Below are 21,965 nucleotides of genomic sequence, written 5' to 3' on the forward strand. Positions count from 1 at the left end.
GGGGAAATGTACTGAATTTTAGTACATATATTTACTACACCCACAGACTTCTATACTTTCAATACTAGACCGCTAACGAGGGCCTCGGCCATGATCCCTGCCGCCATATTGATTTGAGTCAAAATATGCTATACTACGGACTCCTACACAATAGTATGTGGCACACACAGTTCAAAAGAAAGAGCTAAATACTACAAGAGTGGTTCGACTTCGGCATCCAAGTACATGTATATACATACATACTATATATACATGTCATAGGCATGATTTAACAATATTTAACACAGGAACAACATTTTTTGCCTGCTCCGTCACGTATTGTAACAACGAAACGCTGATAAACGCAAATTATGAGCAACTGAACACCCGATAGACTCAATTCAATATGGCCGCATCCCCTCTTCCACTTCCAATAGTTGTAGTCTGTGACTACAACTATTATCACCATTACTCACACACTCTCCGATTTCGAATTTTTGCCTCAGTAGGTACCATTAGCTAATAACAACAGCAAGATGGGATCTCGAGTTAGTTTCCAGAAATAACACCCGCAAACAACGGGTCGTGGTGGTTGTAAGACTATTTGCTTATCTACCATCCTGTAAAAAGGAGCGGCACGAAAACTTTTCCATTGGTCGAAGGAGAAAAAAAATCTTAATGGGAGGCGGACGGTCCGTGTTGTTTATTTGCGGGTGGCAAGAGAACAAAGAACGGACAGAATAGAGAAAGAAAAATAAAAGAAAAACTACGTCAGAGAAATTAAATTATGTGCCTAAGTACTATTATACGCGTGCGTTTCTCTCGAGGGACAAAAAGCCTTCCACACAAAACTGGGCTCGCCCTCAATAATGGCTATTAATTAATTAGTATCGAACCGTCGGTGTTTGGTACATGTCTCTAAGGAGGCTGCCCCGTATCAGAATTTAATCTTATGTACCTTAATTGACAACGAAATAAATGGGAAAGCTTCGAAAAAAAATATCAAGATTACGCGAGACGCCTGAACGATTCACGATAGCGAAAAGGAAAACACGTTCGTCGAAAAATCAAGCCTCGCATGTGTGCGTTTCGTTTCCAACCCTTAGTCGCGGGGGTTACAAATGACAGGACTCGAAGATATTATAGAGGGCAACTCCGGTGACGCGCAGGGAGTGGGCGAGAGGAAGGAACTTACATGATACAGAACGGTACGATCGGCTTTACTCGACTTGTATGACTCTGCCGACGGCAAAGAGGAACGCTGCGTGTGTGTGTGTGTGTGTGTGTGTGTGTGTGTGTGTGTGTGTGTGTGTGTGTGTGTGTGTGTGTGTGTGTGTGTGTGTGTGAGAGAGAGAGAGAGAGCAGGGGGAAAAGCGAGAGGTGGAGTGCGACGGGAAGTAGGCGCAGAGACGAGGGTGGTAGGGTCACCACCTGGAGTTCCCACCAAAGGCTTTTCTGCGGCTTCGATCCCCATTGGCTCACCAACGACGGGCATTTCCCTCATCCCTCTTCGTTTCGGAGGTATTCACCACCCTCGTCGTCGTACCTGTCCTCCCTTTTGCGCAACAGAATTCCACCCTCGCCCTCCCCTTCCCCTTCCTTTCTCACCCTCCCTCGCCAAATTCGCTGCAAAAGTTTTTCATCCGTACTCTTGCTTCTAAGGTTTCCTTGTTCTTCATTGAGGTGCTACTTAGATGATCCGCATCATTCAAAGCCGCCTCTTTGTAAGTTTCGATAATATGTCGGTCTATTCAGAAATAAGGAAAGCAACTTTATGGAATGCTTTTTGTATTGGACGCGTAAAGGTTTCTTTTCCTTTTTATGTTTACCGGAGATCGCTTCTACGCGCGATTTTCACATGTAGATTTCGGATTCAGATTGTTCTTTCGTTAACTTTAAGTTCAGCAATGTATTTTACAAAATATTTATATCTATTTTTATCTTATGAAGTATATTTTTCGACAGTTCAGAATTTTTAGTGGATATTTATAATCTAAATTCGGAAAAGTAAAATTTGCGTAATATAGTAATAGTCATTCCTGTTTATTGCGCGCAGATTATGGTATTAATTAAAATTTCAATATAATAACAATAATTAACATTTTCGATACATGTACGATAGTAATCCCGTAATCCATTGTTTTTCTGTTTATAATGCAGAAATTTATTTTTCGATTTTGATTAAAAATGTATTCGTTAAAATCCTTTTCCACAACATTTCCATTAATCATCAAAATCGTATTTATTATAGAATATTGTATACATTCAGTATACAATACTGTCAGTTTTTATTCTCCTTTTATACACGTTGCAAAAACGTGGAGAATTTCTAAGCCTCTTACTATATAATTATATATTTTTGATAAGGATAAGAAATTTTGTACACAGAAAGCTATTTTAACCAGGGCAAGAATAATGAATATAAATTTTAACCGTTCCCTGGGTATGTGAAGACTTTGGAACTCCTGCCACTTATATCGCAATTTTAACTGTTTTTTATCTAAAAAAATAAATACAATTTGATTTCACGTACAGTTAATGCCGAAAAAATATAACAAACTACAGCAACAAGTAGGTATGTATACATAAAGTGGAGAACAATTATTGTTATTAATCTTTTTTCCACATCTAAAAGTAGGAATCCCTAAGGTTCCATATTCACTAATGTGTAATGTCTACAATTAAGAATTTAAAAAAATACTGTAAAAATTTAAACGGCTGTGGCTTTGAATAATATAAAATAAGAATAGTCAGATCTTAAATAATATAAAAAGAAGAGTAAAGTAAAATGACTTAATATTGCTATTGCTATCCGTTTATAACAAGCTTGTGTAAAACCACAGCTAAGTGTGGCCGCAGGCGAATTCAGGCCGAGCGATTAAAAACTTGGCCCGTAAAGAGACGAGGGCTATCTCCGATCTGTGAGAGCTGATTCACATTTGTAAAGCAACCACTGGGGGTTTGAGGACGTCATTAGTAAACGAGAAGGACTCCTAAGTTCATGGGATTCGATCGAAAAAGCAGGATCTCTATAGGGACAGGACGCAAACCACTCGAGCGACCCTCAAACGGGATTAAATACCATCTTAGGTCAGTCAAAACGCACACGAAAATTTAGGGGAATTAGAAAAGGCACTTTCCTCCCTAATGGGCACTTACAAGATTGTCCTCTCCTATCATGTTTTCTTAACGAGATTAATGTTGCGCATGAAATAAGCGTTATCACGCAGATATTGTACTGCGAAAGTCAACTTCTCCGAACAAGAAAGTCGGACAAATGCGCGATTTAAAATTCCGCGGTGTTTCGTTAGTAACCCGAAAAAAAAATCATCGCGGTGCGTCGAACAGGACGTGATATTCGACGTATTTTTAGAGCAGGATGAAGAGCAGCCATAGCCCTCAGCAGAAAATGTTTTCTCCCTGCGGGAGTAACAGCGGCGATATATGTATATAAAAATATACACACGTATCGCATATCCCAAAGTGGTTTGATAACGCCGGGTTCGCGCGGGCGCCGTTCTCGAATTTGCCGTGTATTTAATGCGGGCGGCTTAACGCGCGGCAAACCGACGGAAGCCGCGAAAAGCGGGATCGGTCGGTTATTTCCTCTCGATCAGCTGCAGTTTTCCCATCACCCTGCACGCAGCGCGGCGTATGTAGAGCGCGCGAGACAGTCCGCTAATGAATCGAAAATTTCCGCGCAGCTCACCGAGCGCATAATTATTCGACCAGTGCATCTGTAATCCGTCGGCTATTCAGACGTTTCATTATTATCGCCGATAAGTTGTGTATGTGTACGCACTTATGCATGACTGGGAAAGCGATATTTCGATTCGAGGCATCTCTAATGCGTCGGAAAATCCAAATGCCACAAGGAATCTCCAGAAAACGCTTTTTATTGCGTCGAGCTGCATCGTTTTTAATAATCTACAAATTAATCGTAATTATTCGCAACAATATTTCCTGTTTCAGTGGCAATTAAATCTCGCCGACGCCGCGACGTGTAAAATGTAAGTTTCACGCTTCGCTCAATTAAATCGGTCACGATGCTGAGAGAAGATTGACAGAGAAAAATCTCGATTTCAAAAATTTAAATGAGATTACACACAAAGTTGTCGAATAAACGAAGGATGGTACAAATGGCAAAAGAAAAGAAAGGAAGATCGCTAAAATAAATATTGTCGCGGATCGCGATAACTCTTCGAATGAGAATCTCGTTTGGTTTAATTCTCGGGGGACCTTTCCGTTAGCCCGTCAGCCAGGCGAGAAACGGAGGCGCGACATCCAAACGTACGGGCGTTGATGCGAACGCGCGTTGATGAGCGTGTCCCGTGTTCGGTGAATTTCCGTTCAGTCGAGCGCATTCTTGCGTGTACACACACGCTGTTTTACGGCCGATACGCGAAAAATCCGTTGACAAACATGCTCGTTTGTTTATGCACGCGAACGAGGTTAAAAATTAACTCTTGCCGTTCTCACCTCGTTACATTTACGTCCCATCTTTTTTCTCGTATTTACCGCGTCGCAAAAACAAAACTATCTCGTTATTATCATCGTATCATTTTCACTTGCTCTCTCATGTTTTACATGATGGTCCCGTTGGAGAAAAAAAAGTTTCACGTTTCCCTCCCTTCTCGCTTGTGTTTCGTTTGGTGAGTTTCGTTTGGTCAAAATGGAAGGGAGCCAGAGAACGGACGCGAACAATAGGAGATCGTTATTGATGGAACGAAGCAACCCGGTAGCGAAGCATTTGATCCCGAATGCAGGTTGCGCTAATGGTGCTAATGATCATCGTATCCGTCATGTCGGTATAATAAAGCAGGCTCGGTCCCGGTTCGTTTTTTTTTCTTCTCTTTTTGCAGCGCTAGAAATGCGGAATCGCTGTGTGGAAAGCAACAAATGACGTGTGCATTACATTCGTTGCGGTATCGCTGACGAACAAAGCATGCAAAATCGTATTACGCGGGAAGCTTTAATAAGCGATGCAGTGTTATCAGGTAATACGATTTATGAAATCTAATAGTCGTAACAAAATGATCCAATTACATTCACGCGTGCGTGAAACGTACGCAACATTGTGCGATCGTACATTGGCAATCGGAGTATTGAGACAAAGAAAACCCTCAAAATCGAAGAAATTAACGAGCTATAAAAACATATTTTCAATACATTATCCTTAGATTCGATTAATCGAATTGAATTTACATCACGATTTGAATTTTATTTCCGAAAGTCGATCGAGAAACTCTCGTGCATACGTCATCTCGTTTTAACGAGCAATATTAAAGCCTCGTTGTTAAAATACGAAAGAAATATAGCGTAGGCCGAGAACAGTGTGTGAGAAGCTCGAAGCTCAGCTCGATCCCAGGATCGCTGGAAATAACCGGCTAACATGGGTTAATCGGATCCCATCCTGTTTGCGATTGGATTAAAGTAACTCGCTTAAGACCGGGGCCGAGTATAACCCCGGCATTGATCCTGTCGCTTAACCGAATTATCTTCCACGATGTCGAGACGACGAATTTGTCGTTCGCCCGACCGTACGACACTCTGGGCACGCCGGCATTGCTCGCTCGTGCGTGTAGATTCGTTCCGAACGATATTTTCCCAACACATGACTAACGCCCCCCGCGAAAATTTGCATTTGCGAAGCGCGCGGTAACGCGGTAACGCTAGAATAAAAAAGTATTAGCGACGCGTTCTCCATGAAGGACGTTACGTATCCTACATTCAACATTGAATGACACGCGATAAAGTGAGGTTGCGAAAAGTTCACAAACTTAAGTCCTGCAAACAAGTTTCGCAAACTTTATTCGCGACACGTCTACGTGACACTATCGAATCCCGGATAACCGCATTATTACGACTAACACAAAAAAAAGCCGATTTCAACGAAGCGCTCAGCGAAGCTTCCTCCGGTTTAACTCCCGCGGAAACATCCACGAACGATCCGCCCCGAGGTCGGTAGGAGTCAATCTCGCCGGGACTAACTTTTCAATTTTCCCTCCCAACTTTGCGAGAGGGTGTACTCTCTCGCTATATGCGTATATGTGAATGTACGTGCCCGATCGTGCAAGAGGGAAAGAGAGATAGAGAGAGAAAGAGGGGAGGGGAGGCGTCGCTCAATTTCCTCGCTGACGAGCCAGGCGACTACCTGTAGACGGCTCGATTTATCACGGCCTATAATTGAACGGAAGCAATTTATTAATCGGCCTTGCGCGTCCAAGCAAATCGATCGTATCGCACCGGACAGAGCGAGAACGGTTCTTCTATTTTGAGCGTTTAGCTGGCCTCCAAGTATTTCGGTGTATCTCGTTCAGTAGTTCAGGTTAACGATAGTTCGACGTCCGAGGTGTGAAACGCATTATGTAAAAAAAGAAATTAAAAAAATTATAGACAAACGAGTTTTTAATTAGTCAAATAAATTCAAATTCTCGGAGAAATTTTGCGTCAGTTTTTCCATTCTTTAGATAATTAATTCCGCCCTCATCTTGAGTAATTAATTTTACTAAGTCTCCGAGGTGCTTCCTCATGCGGCACGTAGCCAACAAATTTCCAGTTTGAAAATTTGAGACTGAAGTTTCACTCGTATCCCACTGGATGCATCGCGTCATATTTTAACGCCGTTTTTCTTATTTCGCGCCACTATTTACCACGACAACGTAGTTACGATGAGTATTTTTCAACGTCTACTGGTGATATTTTTGCCATGTGGTCTAGATGTGCGCAACAACGACCGCGCTCTTTCCATGGTAATTGTCTGAATGTTTATCGTTGCGTATATACAGTTTACGTTTAAAAAAAAGTAATTTGCGAATTATTAATTGACACAATAATTTTAGATTATGCGATTACTTTTAAAATATACTCGCCACTCGTCTTTCTCTTTTTGCGCGCGGCGAGGAACTAAATATAAACTCGCATTAATCCTTAATTGTACATACAATTCTTTTTGCAATTATTCCAGGTCATAGGATCGCGTGTAAATCGTATTGTATAAGGTATTATTGTATACCGTGCACACAATTGCACGATTCTACTCCAACGAACTGTTGTTATTCCCGCTCGTTCGTGAAACTGCGATTAGCAGCAAATTATCGACGCGTCATTGCCTACATCGCGCGTAAACGCACAAACTTCCGGCGACGAAGTGAAGGTGTATGAAACTTCGTTAACTCCCGCGTTCGTCTTTCTTCCTTTTTTTTACGTCGTTTACAGTCATAAAAAAAAAACGCGCGAGTGCTCTCGTCCGCAATTCCGTCACGGAGGGAGGCTGTCTCGCGAGACGTCTGAAGCGAACCGAGAACTCGACCCTTCCCGCAACGGAACGGCACGGAACGGCACGGCGAAACGTGTTTCTAGAGGCCGGTCGTAAAAGTCTTTAACCCGTTTCGAGACGTGACCACTCTCTCTAAATGTAGACCGCCAGCTCTACACGTTCGCAATGACGGCCGAAAGTTTCCGCGTTTCACGATTCGGCCGAATCGCCCTCCCGAATTCGCGAACAGAGTCGCGGCCTAAAGGAGCCTTTTCCTTTTCCCCTTCGAGGAACCGTCGGAAAATTTCGCGCGGCACTCTAGTGCCAAGGTCCGAGAAAGGTTCTTAACGGGGATTTAAAAAAAAGTCGGCGTGCGATTGGTCGCGGAGGAAAATAGACGGCCGTAAAAACAGCGGACATAAATGGAACGGACGTTATAGAAGAAAGGGATGCTGGTTATATTCGTGGCGTGAATACAGTTTTATTCGTCGCGAATCGCATCATCATTAAGCTCGGAGTGGATATCGCGCACTTGTTTGGATAATTTTCAAGAAAGATCTGCGGCGTACTTATCCGTGACTAACGATGTTCCTCGCGGTCTTTTGACGCGCACGTTGTTTCTACTCGTAATTAAAATTCGTCAACGTCGTATTATGTAGTACGGCGCCCGTAACGCTAACGCATTATCTTCGTAATGGACAATTAAAAACGACATCAAGGAACCGTACGCGAAAGGGACTCGCGCGCCCGCAATTGCAGCTTGTGCAGCACATAAAAAAAAAAAGAAAGGGAGACACGTCGCGGAACGGTTATCTCGTCACGCTATTGCAGTCGCCGTCTGTCGACGCGCTTGCAACCGACTAGGGTCGAGCTTTTCACTCGCCGAAGGCTCAACGTACGTCCGTCGCCCGGCCGGCCGTCGTAAACTTTAAAGGATGCTGCACACGTACGAGGGATGAATTTCTAACTCTCGCCCGTAACGCCGGAGGAGACCATGAGACGTATTAACGAGGAAACGAGATTAACGTTTCGCGTAAATTGGATGTTCAGGAAAAATGGCAATCGCGCGGGCACGAATTAAAATGCGCAATCGCTAACGAAATCACGAGATTAAACGAGAGTTCGATCGCGGCTGCGGCAGATATTCGGCCAATTTCGGAACGCAAATCCGTCGTAGATACGAGCGGTATATAATCTACGTAAGAGCACTAAAATAGAACGTAAATGGAAGCCGCAAATAATTGATAAATTATCAGCTAATTACAATAAATAGATTAATGCATATTTTTATAAGCACTCCGTGTATTTCGTATATCATTTCATTCATTCCGTGAAATTTTACGAGGGTCCAAAGTTCAAATACTGCTCGAAAATATAACAATATTATTTTAATATTAAATTAAATATGCATCAATTGAAATGGAAAACTTATATTTAACTCGTAAAAATAAATAAATAAAGAAGCCTTTGGATAGATTTGTTAGAATAACAACAAGAATGACTGGTATAATGCAAATTATTTTTCACGATAGATGCAAGTGGATGAAAATTGTCGTTGCCGCGTTTTCTGTGCTCGACAAGCTGAGCCTTTTTTTCCTTCCGCTCTCTTGTCTCGAGCCCCCTGATATCGTGCCGTTGCTTTAGTTTCTCTCTTAACCCGTAAAATTCTGCGAGGTGTACGCATGCTTGCAAAATTGGAACAAGCCGCGCCCTCAAGTCTTCTCTTCGAGACATTTTCGTCGTGTAGCTCGTTTTCGGAAATACACACGAAATAAATCCGTGGCAAATTATATATCGTGCACGTCAAAATCCATATTACCCGTTTATAAAATCTGAATCTCTCTAAATGACAGTGATATATCCATTCAAGAATTTCAAATAGTATGTTATGTAGAATTCGTCCTCGTAGAATTCACGATATGTAGTACGGTTGATTCGAATTATAAATTTTTAATCCACGCAAATTCTCTCTTTACACGCTAATAACGTACGTAATACATCCACCCGATTCACATTTCACATTTGAGAATCAAGAAAGATTGAATTATATTTGCAGGCTTTAAAAAGATACGCTTTCCTTCATTTCCGACGTTCTCCTGAATTTTCCGGAATTCATTCTCAAGCGGTTAGACGACATGGATTTTCAGCGAAATGAAAGCAGAATTATTATTTATTACCGAAACGAGAGACGATTCGTCACGCACAAAAAGCAAGCGTATTAAAATGACATTGGCGGACGCAAAAAGTGGGTCGAGTTTCGAGGAGACGGCAAACCGTATTTAGATAAACGGGTGCGTTGCACGCGATGCCGCGAGCGAGCGAATCGATAGCTCAGCCCCCGCGAACGGTCACGCATTCCATGCATCCGCGCATTTGCATAATGGAAATTTCATTTCAATCTAAATACGCGCGTGTCGCGTAACGCGCGACCGGCGGCGTCGCGGTCGAGTATTCGAGCTCGTTTCCTTGCGAGTTCTCGATGCGGTTTCGACGACCGCGAGAAACTTGGCTTCAAACTGCCCCGAGACTCGCTAACGAGAAATTTTATTTTCTGCTGTTTGACAACAATAAAATTGTTTTCCACGCGCGAATCGTATTAAGAGAGATCACTCAAAATTAACATTTAACAACTCGCGGCAAGGTCAATCGTTTTCGCGAATTACTGGACACTTCTGCACCATCGGCATCGTCGCGCTTTATCGTGAGAACAAAGACTTATGGACGAACGAAAGAAGAATCGTTAGACTTGCGTAAAAAAAAGTCATCGCGGATACGGAAAGAGAAAACAAACGCGGTACAATAATTAGAGTAAGTATATGTGTCGTTTGAGCACAAAACAAAATTCAAATGATCGATTTCTTTTTTACCCTTTACCTTTCCTTCCTTTTTTCCGTTATCTGATCATCACTTCCGCCATTAATAGGCGACGACTGCTATTGCGGGATATAACTTTAATTGAATTTAAATTAAATTTAAAAAATATATATATAGTAATATTACTGTCATTAGTTATTACGTTTCCCCGCCCGCGGCATTATCGTAACCTTCTGCCCTTACAACTATTTTCACTCCCGCGGCTCTGACCCTTTCCGAGTTTGCGCGACCCCGTGCTCCGTTTTGCAGCCCTTTTAACAACGCGTCGTTCACTCGGCAAATTAATTAACCAAAAATTGAAATTGTCGTCGTTAATTATATAAGAGTTCGCCAAAAAGATTTTTCCCTTCCCGTTCGCTTTCTCTCGTTCTCCCTTTCTTAATTAAATTACATGTACGAGCGATTACGACTGATGTCTCTGGAAACGGGCACCGTAGCACCTCGCGGATATTTTCCTCGCGCAAGAAACGAAATTCTAGATGAAAGACAAACAGGGATTCGGGTTACAAATACTCGGTGATACACGCTCCGGTACCGAAAGCATTAAATACCGTCGTACATTTTCTCTTTTATCGTTTATTTACGAGATAACAATCTCATATCAATTTTTATAAATGAATAGTGACTTACATTGCATAAGATTGCAAAAGAAGTATAATATTCATAATCTGGCGCAGAATATTTGGTATTTTTTTTTTGGTCTACTTTCTCTTGATAATGTACACATTGCGTTACGCTAAGCATATCGAGTTTAACGCGAATTTAACGGACAAAGATAACAATCGAATCCGAGAAACTCAGGTGGGATAATGCGTTTGCCGTGTGTCGAAGGGCCGCGTTCGTCGAGGATTAAAAGGAGATCTGGCTGATGAGTGCACGCATCAACTGAAATCCTAGGAGGTTCCGGTGTAACAAACGCCCACGCTCGTATTTGGATACTCTGCAGGCACGGCCGCCGGCCGTCGCTTTTGTAGATCGAATACACCGGCCGCGAAAGTCGGAGGCCGCCTAAGGGCGGAGACCGAGCAAACAGCGGCGGCCGGCGAATGGGGAAAAGCTCGCCGACCGACAGCGCGCGCACGAGGATTAAACAAAGCGCGGCAGAAATACATTTCTAATGCCGGGAATAGTTGATCGATAGTTGTTTTCCTTTTCCTCCGTTTCTTTTTTCCTCGCCGGGCCGCACCCTACACGCCGGATATCCAGCGTAGAGAGGCGCGGCCCCTACGGGCGCTCGCGCCCGTTAATTAAAACGAAGAGAAACAGAAAAATCAAACTCCAGCCAATGCGTGTCTAACTGACTGATATTTGCGCGAAGTTGAAGCATGCGCGCGGTGGGAATTTTCGGTGGAAAAACGGCCTAATGGCGAATCAACAGTACGGAAAACCGCCGGCGTAGAACAGAGAAAGAAATTCGCGCTGTTCAATATCGACAAATAAAGTAGACTGTTTTCCAACGATCTACGCGCCTTCCCAAAGGCACGTGCGTTATATTTATTTTAGGGACGTAAAAATATTTTTATTATTATAAAGTTTTTTGCGCATAATTAAAAAATACATACATTGCATTGAATAAACTGTTTCATATCCACACAATTTGCGACGGACTTCCTACGAGCGATAGGCATTTTCTTCGCCAAATTAAAGCCCGCGAGATAAATCTCGCTGGTCCGAAGGGCCGATACGATAGAGCCGCGCGTTCGCGTCGAATGGCGCGGAAAATCCGCAAGCGGGAAGCGAGAGAGAACGGCGGCGCGGGAATTTGCGAGATCGAACAAAGAGCCCGTTCCGGTAACCAACTTAACCGGAAACTTCGAATCAAAGCAAACACGGCGAAAGTGCCCGCGGGGGTCAGGCCGGCGGCCCGGGAACCGGCGGGTTCATCGTGAAACTCGATTTACTACTGCGTCGTAATGGACATGCGCTTCCTCTCGTCCGCCCCATCGTTGTCCTCGTCCTCGTCGTCGTGGCCGTTTGTTTGCGTGTAATTGGGAAGCTTAAGCTCGGGTGTACGATAATAACGCGAGTTTCCCCACTTGATCGAGTTACTTAGGGATTGTCTTAGCCGCCGCGGGCGGACACGCCGTCGAAAACGCGGTCGGGGAGGAGGGCGAATCGCGATTCCTGAACGAGGCCGCCGGTGGTCGGGAAATTGCATTTACGAAACACAGAGCGTGTCTGCGATTTGCCCCGTAATTCCACCTGGGAGAGCCTTCTCAGCTGCGGCTAATGGTTGTAACTGTTGCCCATAATTTCCTGATTATTACAATTGTAATTCCTGTTCGTGATGGTTACGGTAGTAAGTAGTAAATCGTATTGTCCACGTTATCGCATTTTGGCTAAATTAGATTCCTATTCGTTAGAGATAATTACGAAATTATCGGACTGCAGTTCGAATGTTTTTCTATAACGTATATAAACTTTCGTTCCCCATAAAAATATATAGATGAAAGAAGAACAAGCAGTGTCGAAATAAAATTCCACGCAGTTTGTCTATACGGGCAACCAAGGAAAAGTAGTCACGTGCGAAAGACAGGACACAGAACGATCTCATCGCGCGAGACGATCGAAAATTGTCGATCCGTAACGGACCGATGAAACCGCGTTCTCTTACGTACGAATTTGTGAGAATCACCGGGTCACCCGACTGGCTTTCAGTGTAGATCGCCGACGACGAGGCTTTATCGACGCGCCCCCCGAGATTATGCGAGTGCATTTAATGCTCGCGTGCATACCCCACGCATACGCGCACTGATAACTCTAATACGGTGGCGCACAACAGGTATGATAATGCGAATCGAGCCGGGCCGCAGTTTATACCGGGCGGGGGATTAAAGTAATGCATCGATGCACCGGTTCGCCGCATTGAGCCAGATGAAGAGATTTACCCCTCGTGCAAATTACATACGCATTAGCGGCGGCGAAATTCCCGCAAAACTGCACGTGTGCGTATGACGCATCGCAATCTTACATGAGATATCTTACATGAGATATCGCCCTGCAAGAGCGATATATACTGACATTGAGATAAGCCTTCCGATCATTTATCTCGATAAAATTATTTTCAACTGTGTGCGTAAAATACTTTTCGAAGTAAACTTGGGATGCAATAAAAAATATATAAAAAAAAACGTGAGAATTATTCATCCTTTCTATTATATTCTGCGAGAATGGTTGTCGTTATACGTTTATGTCGTGCATGCAACGTGTAAGATCGGAAATATCTTGCACGGCGAATACTCGATACCAAGGTAATCTAATTTTTGTTGAAGTTGTTCGCGCAATGAAGATGTATTATGGTATAAATAGAGAATTACCCCGCAAGACTCGCGTAATGTAATGATGGTTGAGCAAACATTCCTTTGAAGGAGTTCTGTGTCCGCTTATAGCGCAGTCATTTAATGGATTCCGAATAGGGACGCTTCGCCTATTGCGTATCTCGGGCAAAGCGTATGCTGCAATTAACCACGCTGATTAGGCAATGCGCTTTGAAGCGACATGCAAACGATGAAAGGTTCATGCATTCCATATATCCCTGATTTTGTACCCAAAGGATTCAAATTTCTCGAAACGCAAACGAAATAACGAGATCGTAATGGCGTTATCGTATTCTAATTAGCGGAATTAATTCCACTCTTTTTATTACAGTGTACGAGCCGAAAAACCGCTTCGAACAAAAAAGAAAATTAAGAATGCTTTTAATCTACACAATGCGCTTAAAGATGCACAGAAATATATATATATTTCCATATAAACGAATTTTTAAGATTGTTAAATACATCAACTCAAAATTTTGCGCTCCAATCATTTTGTTAATAAACGCAGCCCTTCTCCCTCAACAAGTAATACTTTAAGGTAAAATTGGAGGAAACGATCGTTTATCGACGTAATGAGTAATAACTTTTGACTAAAATGATGTTTTAGCAAATTACAACGAGGGGTTCAGCGGAGGAGTATGATCAAATCGGGAGTACAGAGGGGTGGTTAAACATCGGCATAGGGGAAACTAAAATGAGTCGTGGGAGAATTCAAAATCGAAACGCGCCATCAAATACGCGTTCGAGGGATTTACAAGTTATTCAAATATTCCCCGCTCGGTAAGCTACGATGAATACTCGGTGTTCCAATTTAATCCCCTTTCGAAGCCCCGTCCATCCTCAAATCACATCCTTGCCGCTCGCACTCGACCCCTCCCATGATTTCAGACGATTCGCCATTAATTCGTATCGAAAAAATTTTGCGCGAGCTCGAGGAACCGCCGGCATGAAAAACACCCCCTCCGGAATAATTTGCGGTAAAGCGGATTTCGGTGCACCGCCAGTAAATTCGAACGAATCATTGATCGGCCTCTCTGGCACGAGCACAAACGTTAAAGCGAGATTAAAAAAAAGGTAGGATAATATAATCCCGTATTATTTAAACGTAATCGTTTATCAGTAAAATTAATGAAATATTCCGTGAATTTTCAGCTGACATTTACCAGATATGTGTTTAAATTATAAACAAATCTTTTTTCTATATAAACCCCTCTGCTTTTTAATACCGGGTTTTGTATGACGATGAGATATTAAAAAAGTGGATTCTGTTATTATTAAATATACGTTATTTCGAGAAATATATGTTATTAATTTCTAAAGTATCAAAACGCGTGAAACCTGAATTTTTTGGTGTATTTCAAACGCGAAGAGAATATGCGAAGTTTCGGTATGCTGACTATCTACATTGTTCAAAATCTGGCACGGTATACACAATATGAAGCTGTTGGCCCATTTTTTGCAATCCGTGCTTACATTGCTGAGAGTAATCATTGCAACTAGAACTTGTGGGATTTTGTAGAGACATTGTGACAGTGCGTTGGGCGTGCGTTGTTCGTTTTTATATAAAGCTCTATGTTTGTGCGACGGAAATAGCGTAGGCCGTAGAACAATGTGCTATATAGAAAGTAATTTATGAAAAATAAGTATAATCCAACTTTTTTTCACGCAAAAAATCTTCAAATTTATAATTTTCTTTATTACATTTTTTCATTAAGTTTTTAAATTAACTAAAAATTAAGCACGAAGCAATGATATATAAATATAAAAATAATATAGCACATGTAAATAACACTAAAATATTTAACATTAAATTATGTAATATTATATAATCTATAAGATTATAAAAGGTAAAAAATCATTTTCTATATGCATTATTTTTGTTCCATTAAACTTATGACGAATATTCGTGTCAAGATAATGACGCATCCATACTTCTCACAAGAAAATTGATTGTAAACGCGTGGATAAGAGATACGGAGCAGTCGAGGATATCTGAGGACCACTTATCGCGATTGCATCGCATACGGGCGCGAAGTCGAGAGATGGACAAGCGTCATTATTTGAATATGCCGTCGCGTTGCCGACGACGCACGTCGCGCAGAACCCGCAGAGCTTCATGAAACGATGTTAACCTTCCGGCGAGTATTGTCGCACGTGCGGGCAGAGGAATTAATACCACCAAAGCGAATTTGATATTTTGATCACGCAGGCCGGAACGACGCTCGCGCGCGCTCGCGTAATTTCGTTTATGCGTAATTGAGCGTGCTCCGGGAGAGATCGCGGATGGTTGATATCGTTCGTAAAACTCGATCGCGCCGCTACGATAGTTATGCCACGAAATTGCTCTAAATTTGCCATTCCGTCGGATTTTGATCCAACCGTGGCGCGCGCAGTAAAGAGGAAGCATTAAAGTTTATACAAACCAAATCACAACTATACTGAAACGTGAAAGATATAATTTATTTCCTCGTTAATGGAAGATTTCTCTTTATACGCGGATACAAGCTTTCAACAATATTTATATTAAAAAAAAATGAAGTATTAAATAATATATAAATAATCTGACGAATACGATAAAATTCTGAGAATCAATGGAAACCGAAACCACCGAAAAAAAAAACAACCGAAGCAAAGAAGTTCGTAAGTGCGTTTATAAGCGCAACATCTATGCGGATAACACGAGAGCGAGACAAGCTGGTCGATGGGAAACGTCGTTCGATAAACCGAGACTGCAACTCGATAAACCGGCTCTCACCGTACGAAATAATAGCCTTGCGATGCGTGTAGCGTCACGAACGAGCATCGATAGAAAGGGCGCGCTGCCGGGTGGGGGTCAGAGAGTGTCGAGAATGACGGTACATCAAGGGGTTGCGTTTCCATGGGGTAGAGAACACGGTTCGCCTTTGTCGCGACGTGGAGTGGAGCGCGACGCGGGTAATAATGGATAATAATGCTTAAACGGACGATCGCCAACTCGACTGGACTCAACTCGAGTCGAATCGATTCGACCGCGTATCGGCGATTCGATTGTCTCCGGTATTGCACGCTATATTGCATTCATATCGCGCCGGTCGAAACGCGTCATGTGGCACAAACTCTCTCTCTCTCTTTCTCTCTCTCTCGTTCTCTCCAGCACTCTCATCTCCGCCTAGCAAGTGTGCAATGTCGCAGAGCACGTGTAAACGGCGTCGTTGTACTGAACGACGTCGTCGTTCAGTACAACGCAGCGCTGAGAGATTTCGCGATCGACCAGCCCGAGTAAATAGAATATTCTTCCGCGCAATTCTTCTTCTTTTGTGTGTTAATTCTATATTATTACTTTTAGCCTGCGCTACTGTCAGCAGCAAGTAACGATTTACAACGACCTTGTATGTGTCTTTCTAAATAGTTTGAAATAGACAGTCGCGTAAACGTCTGTAATTAAACTGGACTTACCTGATTCTTGCCTTTGAGAACAAGTACATTGGTGACACGGCCGAACGGCAGACCCAGATGGATGATCTCTGCCTCTGTCACCTCGTTAGGTATGTTCCTAATATGAATGACTCTGGAAGGTTTGCCGCTGTGACTTTTGTCGAGCTTAACCTGGAACAAAAAGAATGGATCCCTGGTGAGTCGTCGGATGGAATAAGCTGAGAACTTAATGTCTAGCTCACCATAAATATATAGCCCAGAAAGGAAAAAAAGATATAAATGGACTCATAAATAAGAAAAGATGTTAGGATCATGTAACACCTTAGAAAATAATCTTGTTATTGTCCCCCCCCCCCATGCCTATATACAATACAATTTAATAACTGTTTAAATATAGCTAACGTTTAACGCTTCAATGTACATATTTACATGGACAATTATCCAGTTTATTTCGTATGAACCCCAATATAGATATTTGTAATAACAATTGTAATAATCTTGCATATATTCCTACCAAAGATATACGCTATTATTATACGCGATTAAATGTTTTATCTTTTAAATATTATATATTGGGGTCACAGGGATTTAGTATAATACGTTTTTTGCAAAATCCCTAAAAAATTCATAAAAAACCGAGATATTGTGCAATAAATAACAATTATTAATATAAATATAATTTATAATATATTTATAAAATATAAATTAATAAAAATTTTAACTCACAATTTCACTCAACCTAGGATTTTGCAGAATCACTAGTAAAATTGTGTAATTTTTATTCATTCCATAATATCCCGTTTTTTTGTGAATTTTCTAAAAAATTTGCAAAAAAAAAAACGAATTACACGAAATATAGATACACTTGCGACATATAGATACACAGATTTTAGCGGAGAAATTTAATAAATCTCTTTTATCTCCAAGACGGGGTTGATCAACGATTAGCGAAAATCGATAAACACAAAAACGAAGATCGAAGTTATCGCTAACAAAACAGGGCATAAAGACAGTGCAATCTGCATGATTAGTGTGTACCTGCACTTGATACTATAAAGAGATAATGTCAATTTTCCACATTACAAAACCACCGGATGGGGAAGGATATCGCGCTTAAGACGCGGACGCACGCAGGAAACAAGCCTTCGCACGGGTTCTAGGAGAAAAAGATGCGGTTAGCCAGTCCGGCAAAAGTTTCACCCGGGATTCATTTTCGCGCACGAGGCAGAGAGGAACTTATCAAATTCCCGGACGAGTTCGCAATCCCGCTTATATTATTCCATATGCGGCGGCGGGAAGTCGAAGAACGCGCGAAATATATACGTACGTATATATCCTCGTTGCGTACGTGTGTGCGTACGCACACTTAAGTGCTCGAAGCTCGTGCTGCCGGGGGCGGTGTTTTCAATCACAGCTCTATCTAGTCGAACTCGAGAGCACGACGCTTCCACCTTCCTCGCTTCGGAAAGAACCCTCCGAAAGCCATCCTCCTCCTCCTCTCTCTTAGCTTCACCGTCGCTTTTCCTCGTCTTTTTTTTCCTTACCGCTTTTCCTAGCCCGTTCCAAGGCTCTCTTAGGAACGTCGCTGAGGTTTAGTCGGGCTTAACTGATCGGAAAACGCGCTTCTTACCGGGTTAAGGAAGATGGATATTTCAGAGGCGCCCCATCCTTAATCCCCCTTCCCTCTTTCACCATCCCGGAATGGAGCTCGAACGAGTGGCGGATATTTTTATTTGAGCGTGTCAATCGATACAAAGTAAAAGAGAACAAGAAGTGGATAATTAAAAATAATTTGTAGATTACGAGTTATTAGCGGATAATTGATTTAATTAATTAGTTGATCAATTAATCGCGCGAACGGGTTTATGTGTATATGGCACAGGGGAAATATAAATATTTCACGGTAATGAAATGGAATACAAATTAAATGGAAATTTTCAAGTTATAACGTGTTCATTTCATAAGCCGAATCAATTTACAAACGGAACCACATACAGTCACATTATATACTGCCTATAAAAAAATGTAATAGATAAAATATTATCTAGAAATGATCGATAATTTTTCTGACATTCAAAAATATATATATGTATATTTATCTAAAAAATTATTTGTAAATTTTCATCTTATAAGGCGAATTTGTCTGAATATTTAATAGGAAAATCCAGGGAGAGTTAAACGGTTTATTATCCCTCATAAACACCGGGGTTGACTGGCATTAACTCGACTATAAGAGGAGGTCCGGCGAGTTGTGTCCGACAGAGTACTCGACTACCTGTGAATGAATTAAAAATCAACCCTGGCCGACGTTCCTTTACGCTCGCCTCAATTTTACCGACTTTTTGCGACCACACTTTAATCTCGCTTGTACGAACTGCCGCGACGACGACGACGACGACGACGACGACGACGACGACGACGACGACGACGACGACGACGACGACGACGACGACGGCGGCGACGACGACACAACAATGAAATCGGATTATAAGCGAGTTGATGTGCCGTATCGCGGTGGTATGCCGGCGTCGTAATAAGGCGGCTTCCATGACGAGGGTAGCCGACGATAACTCGTTATAAAAAGTGTTTCTAGCTCAACAGGTCAAAGTCGCAATGGAACGACCGTGATTCAATCGTTTTGGCTGCAAAACTTCGAGAAAAAGATATTCTTTTTATATTTCTTTACAACAATGAAGCATATAAAAGAATATAAAAAGATAAATAAGGAAAGACAATTTCAATCAATTGTTAGTGATTGCTATTAGTACCTTGTAAACCTTATATGCAACAAATAAAAAATCAATCACCGAAACTGGATCTATCAATTAGAAGCCCTGTCTTAACACGCGAGAAAACAACTCCATCTTGTACGCTCTTGATTCTACGCGAAACAATAACTTCCTGATTTTCTTGATCGACCCTTGTTGGAGGTTTCTTCGTTAAACGAGAAAACAAATGGGAATAACGGAGCAATCAGCAGCAGGGCTCTCCTATGTCTATGTCATAATGTCGATTGCAACACGGTAATTATATGTTATAAAAAACGTAAAATAAATTGAAACAAGCGCTAATCATTATACATTGGAGGAATCCGACCTAAATACGAAAAAACGACGGCGACACGAAAAATTCCGCGAGTGTTAATTCCACACGGAGAAAAAAATTTTCTGGATTTTAGTAAATATTAGTTTGCATATACAACTGTGACTCTATTTACTAAAATAAAGAAAATTTTCCTTTTTATTAGTATAAGTGTATTCACTAGGAAAAAAATATACTAATAAAAAGGAAAATTTTCTTTATTTTAATAAATTTGTATATGCAAACTAACATTTACTAAAATCTAGAACATTTTTTTCTCAGTGCAAAAAGGCCGAGATACGACGTGAGTGGATGTCGAATTCAGGGAAGAAAGGCCCTAATTGCTCGGTGTTTTTCCGACGTATACGCGGAAATCACGCCGTGGAGAAACGCGGTCGTCGCGTAAACAAGATTCGCTTCAAGTGACGTTCATTTACCGTCGAGAATAGCCTCAAGAATCACCACCACCACCATCCCTCCCGTCGAGTCTGGACGACGCGCGTGTTTCCAGGTTCTCCACTTTGTGATCGTACATAGGGTGAGACTAGCACCCTCCTCCACCTTCGACCCTTACTCATTTGCTCGACCACGTTCAAAAACGTCACCTCGGAATCCCTAGTTGTTCAATACGGTCACACGTGTGTCCATTTTTCAACAACAATGATCACTGACAACGCGAGAAATTTATTTTTGATTTCTAATTTTTTTTCCCCATGTTGGAAGTGAGTCGGAGGTTTGCTCCGAAGTTTTGCCTCTCTCCTTCTCGTTATCGTCCGAAGAGGCAGGCTTCGTTGGAGCCGATAATTGGGCATAATAGAGGCAATTCGCGGAAAATCGTTCGTAGGAAATAGGCCATGTGAGCCTCGTGCGTCACAACGGCGGGCGCCACCGAAAGTCGAACGTGACCCTGCGATCTGATTTATTGACAAATGCGCCGCTGTACGGTCGCGATAGCGTGCATTCTTGTCTGACACGGGGGCTATACATTTTCCGATGTTACATATCATCATACACGCCACACACGCGTGATTGATAAAAATTTCCAATGGCAATTTCGACACGAGAAAAAGAGGAAAAGGGAAATGGAGATTTAATTTAAAGGTCCGTGATACAAAATAATTCAAAAATATCTCCAATTTTAATAATATTAATAATAGGATTATACATTATCCTTTAATGTCCGAGTTATTTAAATATTAAATCCAACTCTCATTGGCCGTAAAATTCGAGCGCGCGTGAATTATTCAGGCGCGGAGCAAATTACGTCGTCGCGATTCCGTAATTACTGCAAGGAGATAATATATCCGTATTTTTATACGCGCATTTTTCTAATAAAACTCTACACGAGCACCTTAGGTGCCGTAAAGCAGAAAGCAGTAGTAATTTTAGATTCGCCGTAGCATGTTGCAAGGAATTACAGAAGATGCGTTACGTCCGATGCGCGAAGTACGCCGGTAGAAAATCTTGCGCGAACGATAAACACGTGATCGTAACTCTCATCCCTTGCGCGTTCTGTATACATGCCGAAGGTAAAGCGTGTAAAAGCAAAGTTAACACGTCAATAATCTTTACGGCGCCGCTACTGCAAGCCGCCGGCTTTAAGGGTACCTGTAAATGAGAGCAGCCATCCGCAGCGGATGCTGCCTATTACACAATCATGTCAATCATTAAAAGCGATCGTTACGGAAAACGGCGGATAGATACATCAATGAGTCGATATCGCGAGTTCCAATTCGAATAGTTTAACACACCCGATAAATGACGATCAATCTTTCAGCTGAACAACAACCCCTTTTTCGCTGTCAACGATTATCGCGAATTTACAAAAAATATATGATATTAAAAGAAATATAGTTACTAAACGCGAGCATATTTTTTGTTATTTCTACTGTAAAAAATAAAATTCAAAATCCACTGTGTGAATTAAATTATTTCGTTTACAGTACATAAGAGATATTAGTTTTACCTGTGTAGAAAAATAAGTTGTTCATGAAATTTTTATATGGCTTAATGCTACATATGGTGCAGAGAGAGAGAGAGAG

The 21,965-nt window shown here is 41.8% G+C and overlaps 1 protein-coding gene across 10 annotated transcripts in view; it reads right to left on the minus strand.

Moving 5' to 3' along the window:
• Nucleotides 1–21,965, minus strand: part of LOC112455823 (polypyrimidine tract-binding protein 1) — a 219,305-nt gene that overhangs the window by 80,300 nt on the left and 117,040 nt on the right. For all 10 annotated transcript variants that reach the window (XM_025018018.1, XM_025018016.1, XM_025018019.1 and 7 more), the window contains one exon: nt 16,864–17,013. In XM_025018018.1, the coding sequence (XP_024873786.1) occupies nt 16,864–17,013 (150 nt within the window). The remainder of the gene's footprint in view (nt 1–16,863; nt 17,014–21,965) is intronic.

This window comes from Temnothorax curvispinosus, unplaced genomic scaffold, assembly GCF_003070985.1.
Source record: "Temnothorax curvispinosus isolate PA1 unplaced genomic scaffold, ASM307098v1 QBEX01006396.1, whole genome shotgun sequence".
NCBI lineage: Eukaryota > Metazoa > Arthropoda > Insecta > Hymenoptera > Formicidae > Temnothorax > Temnothorax curvispinosus.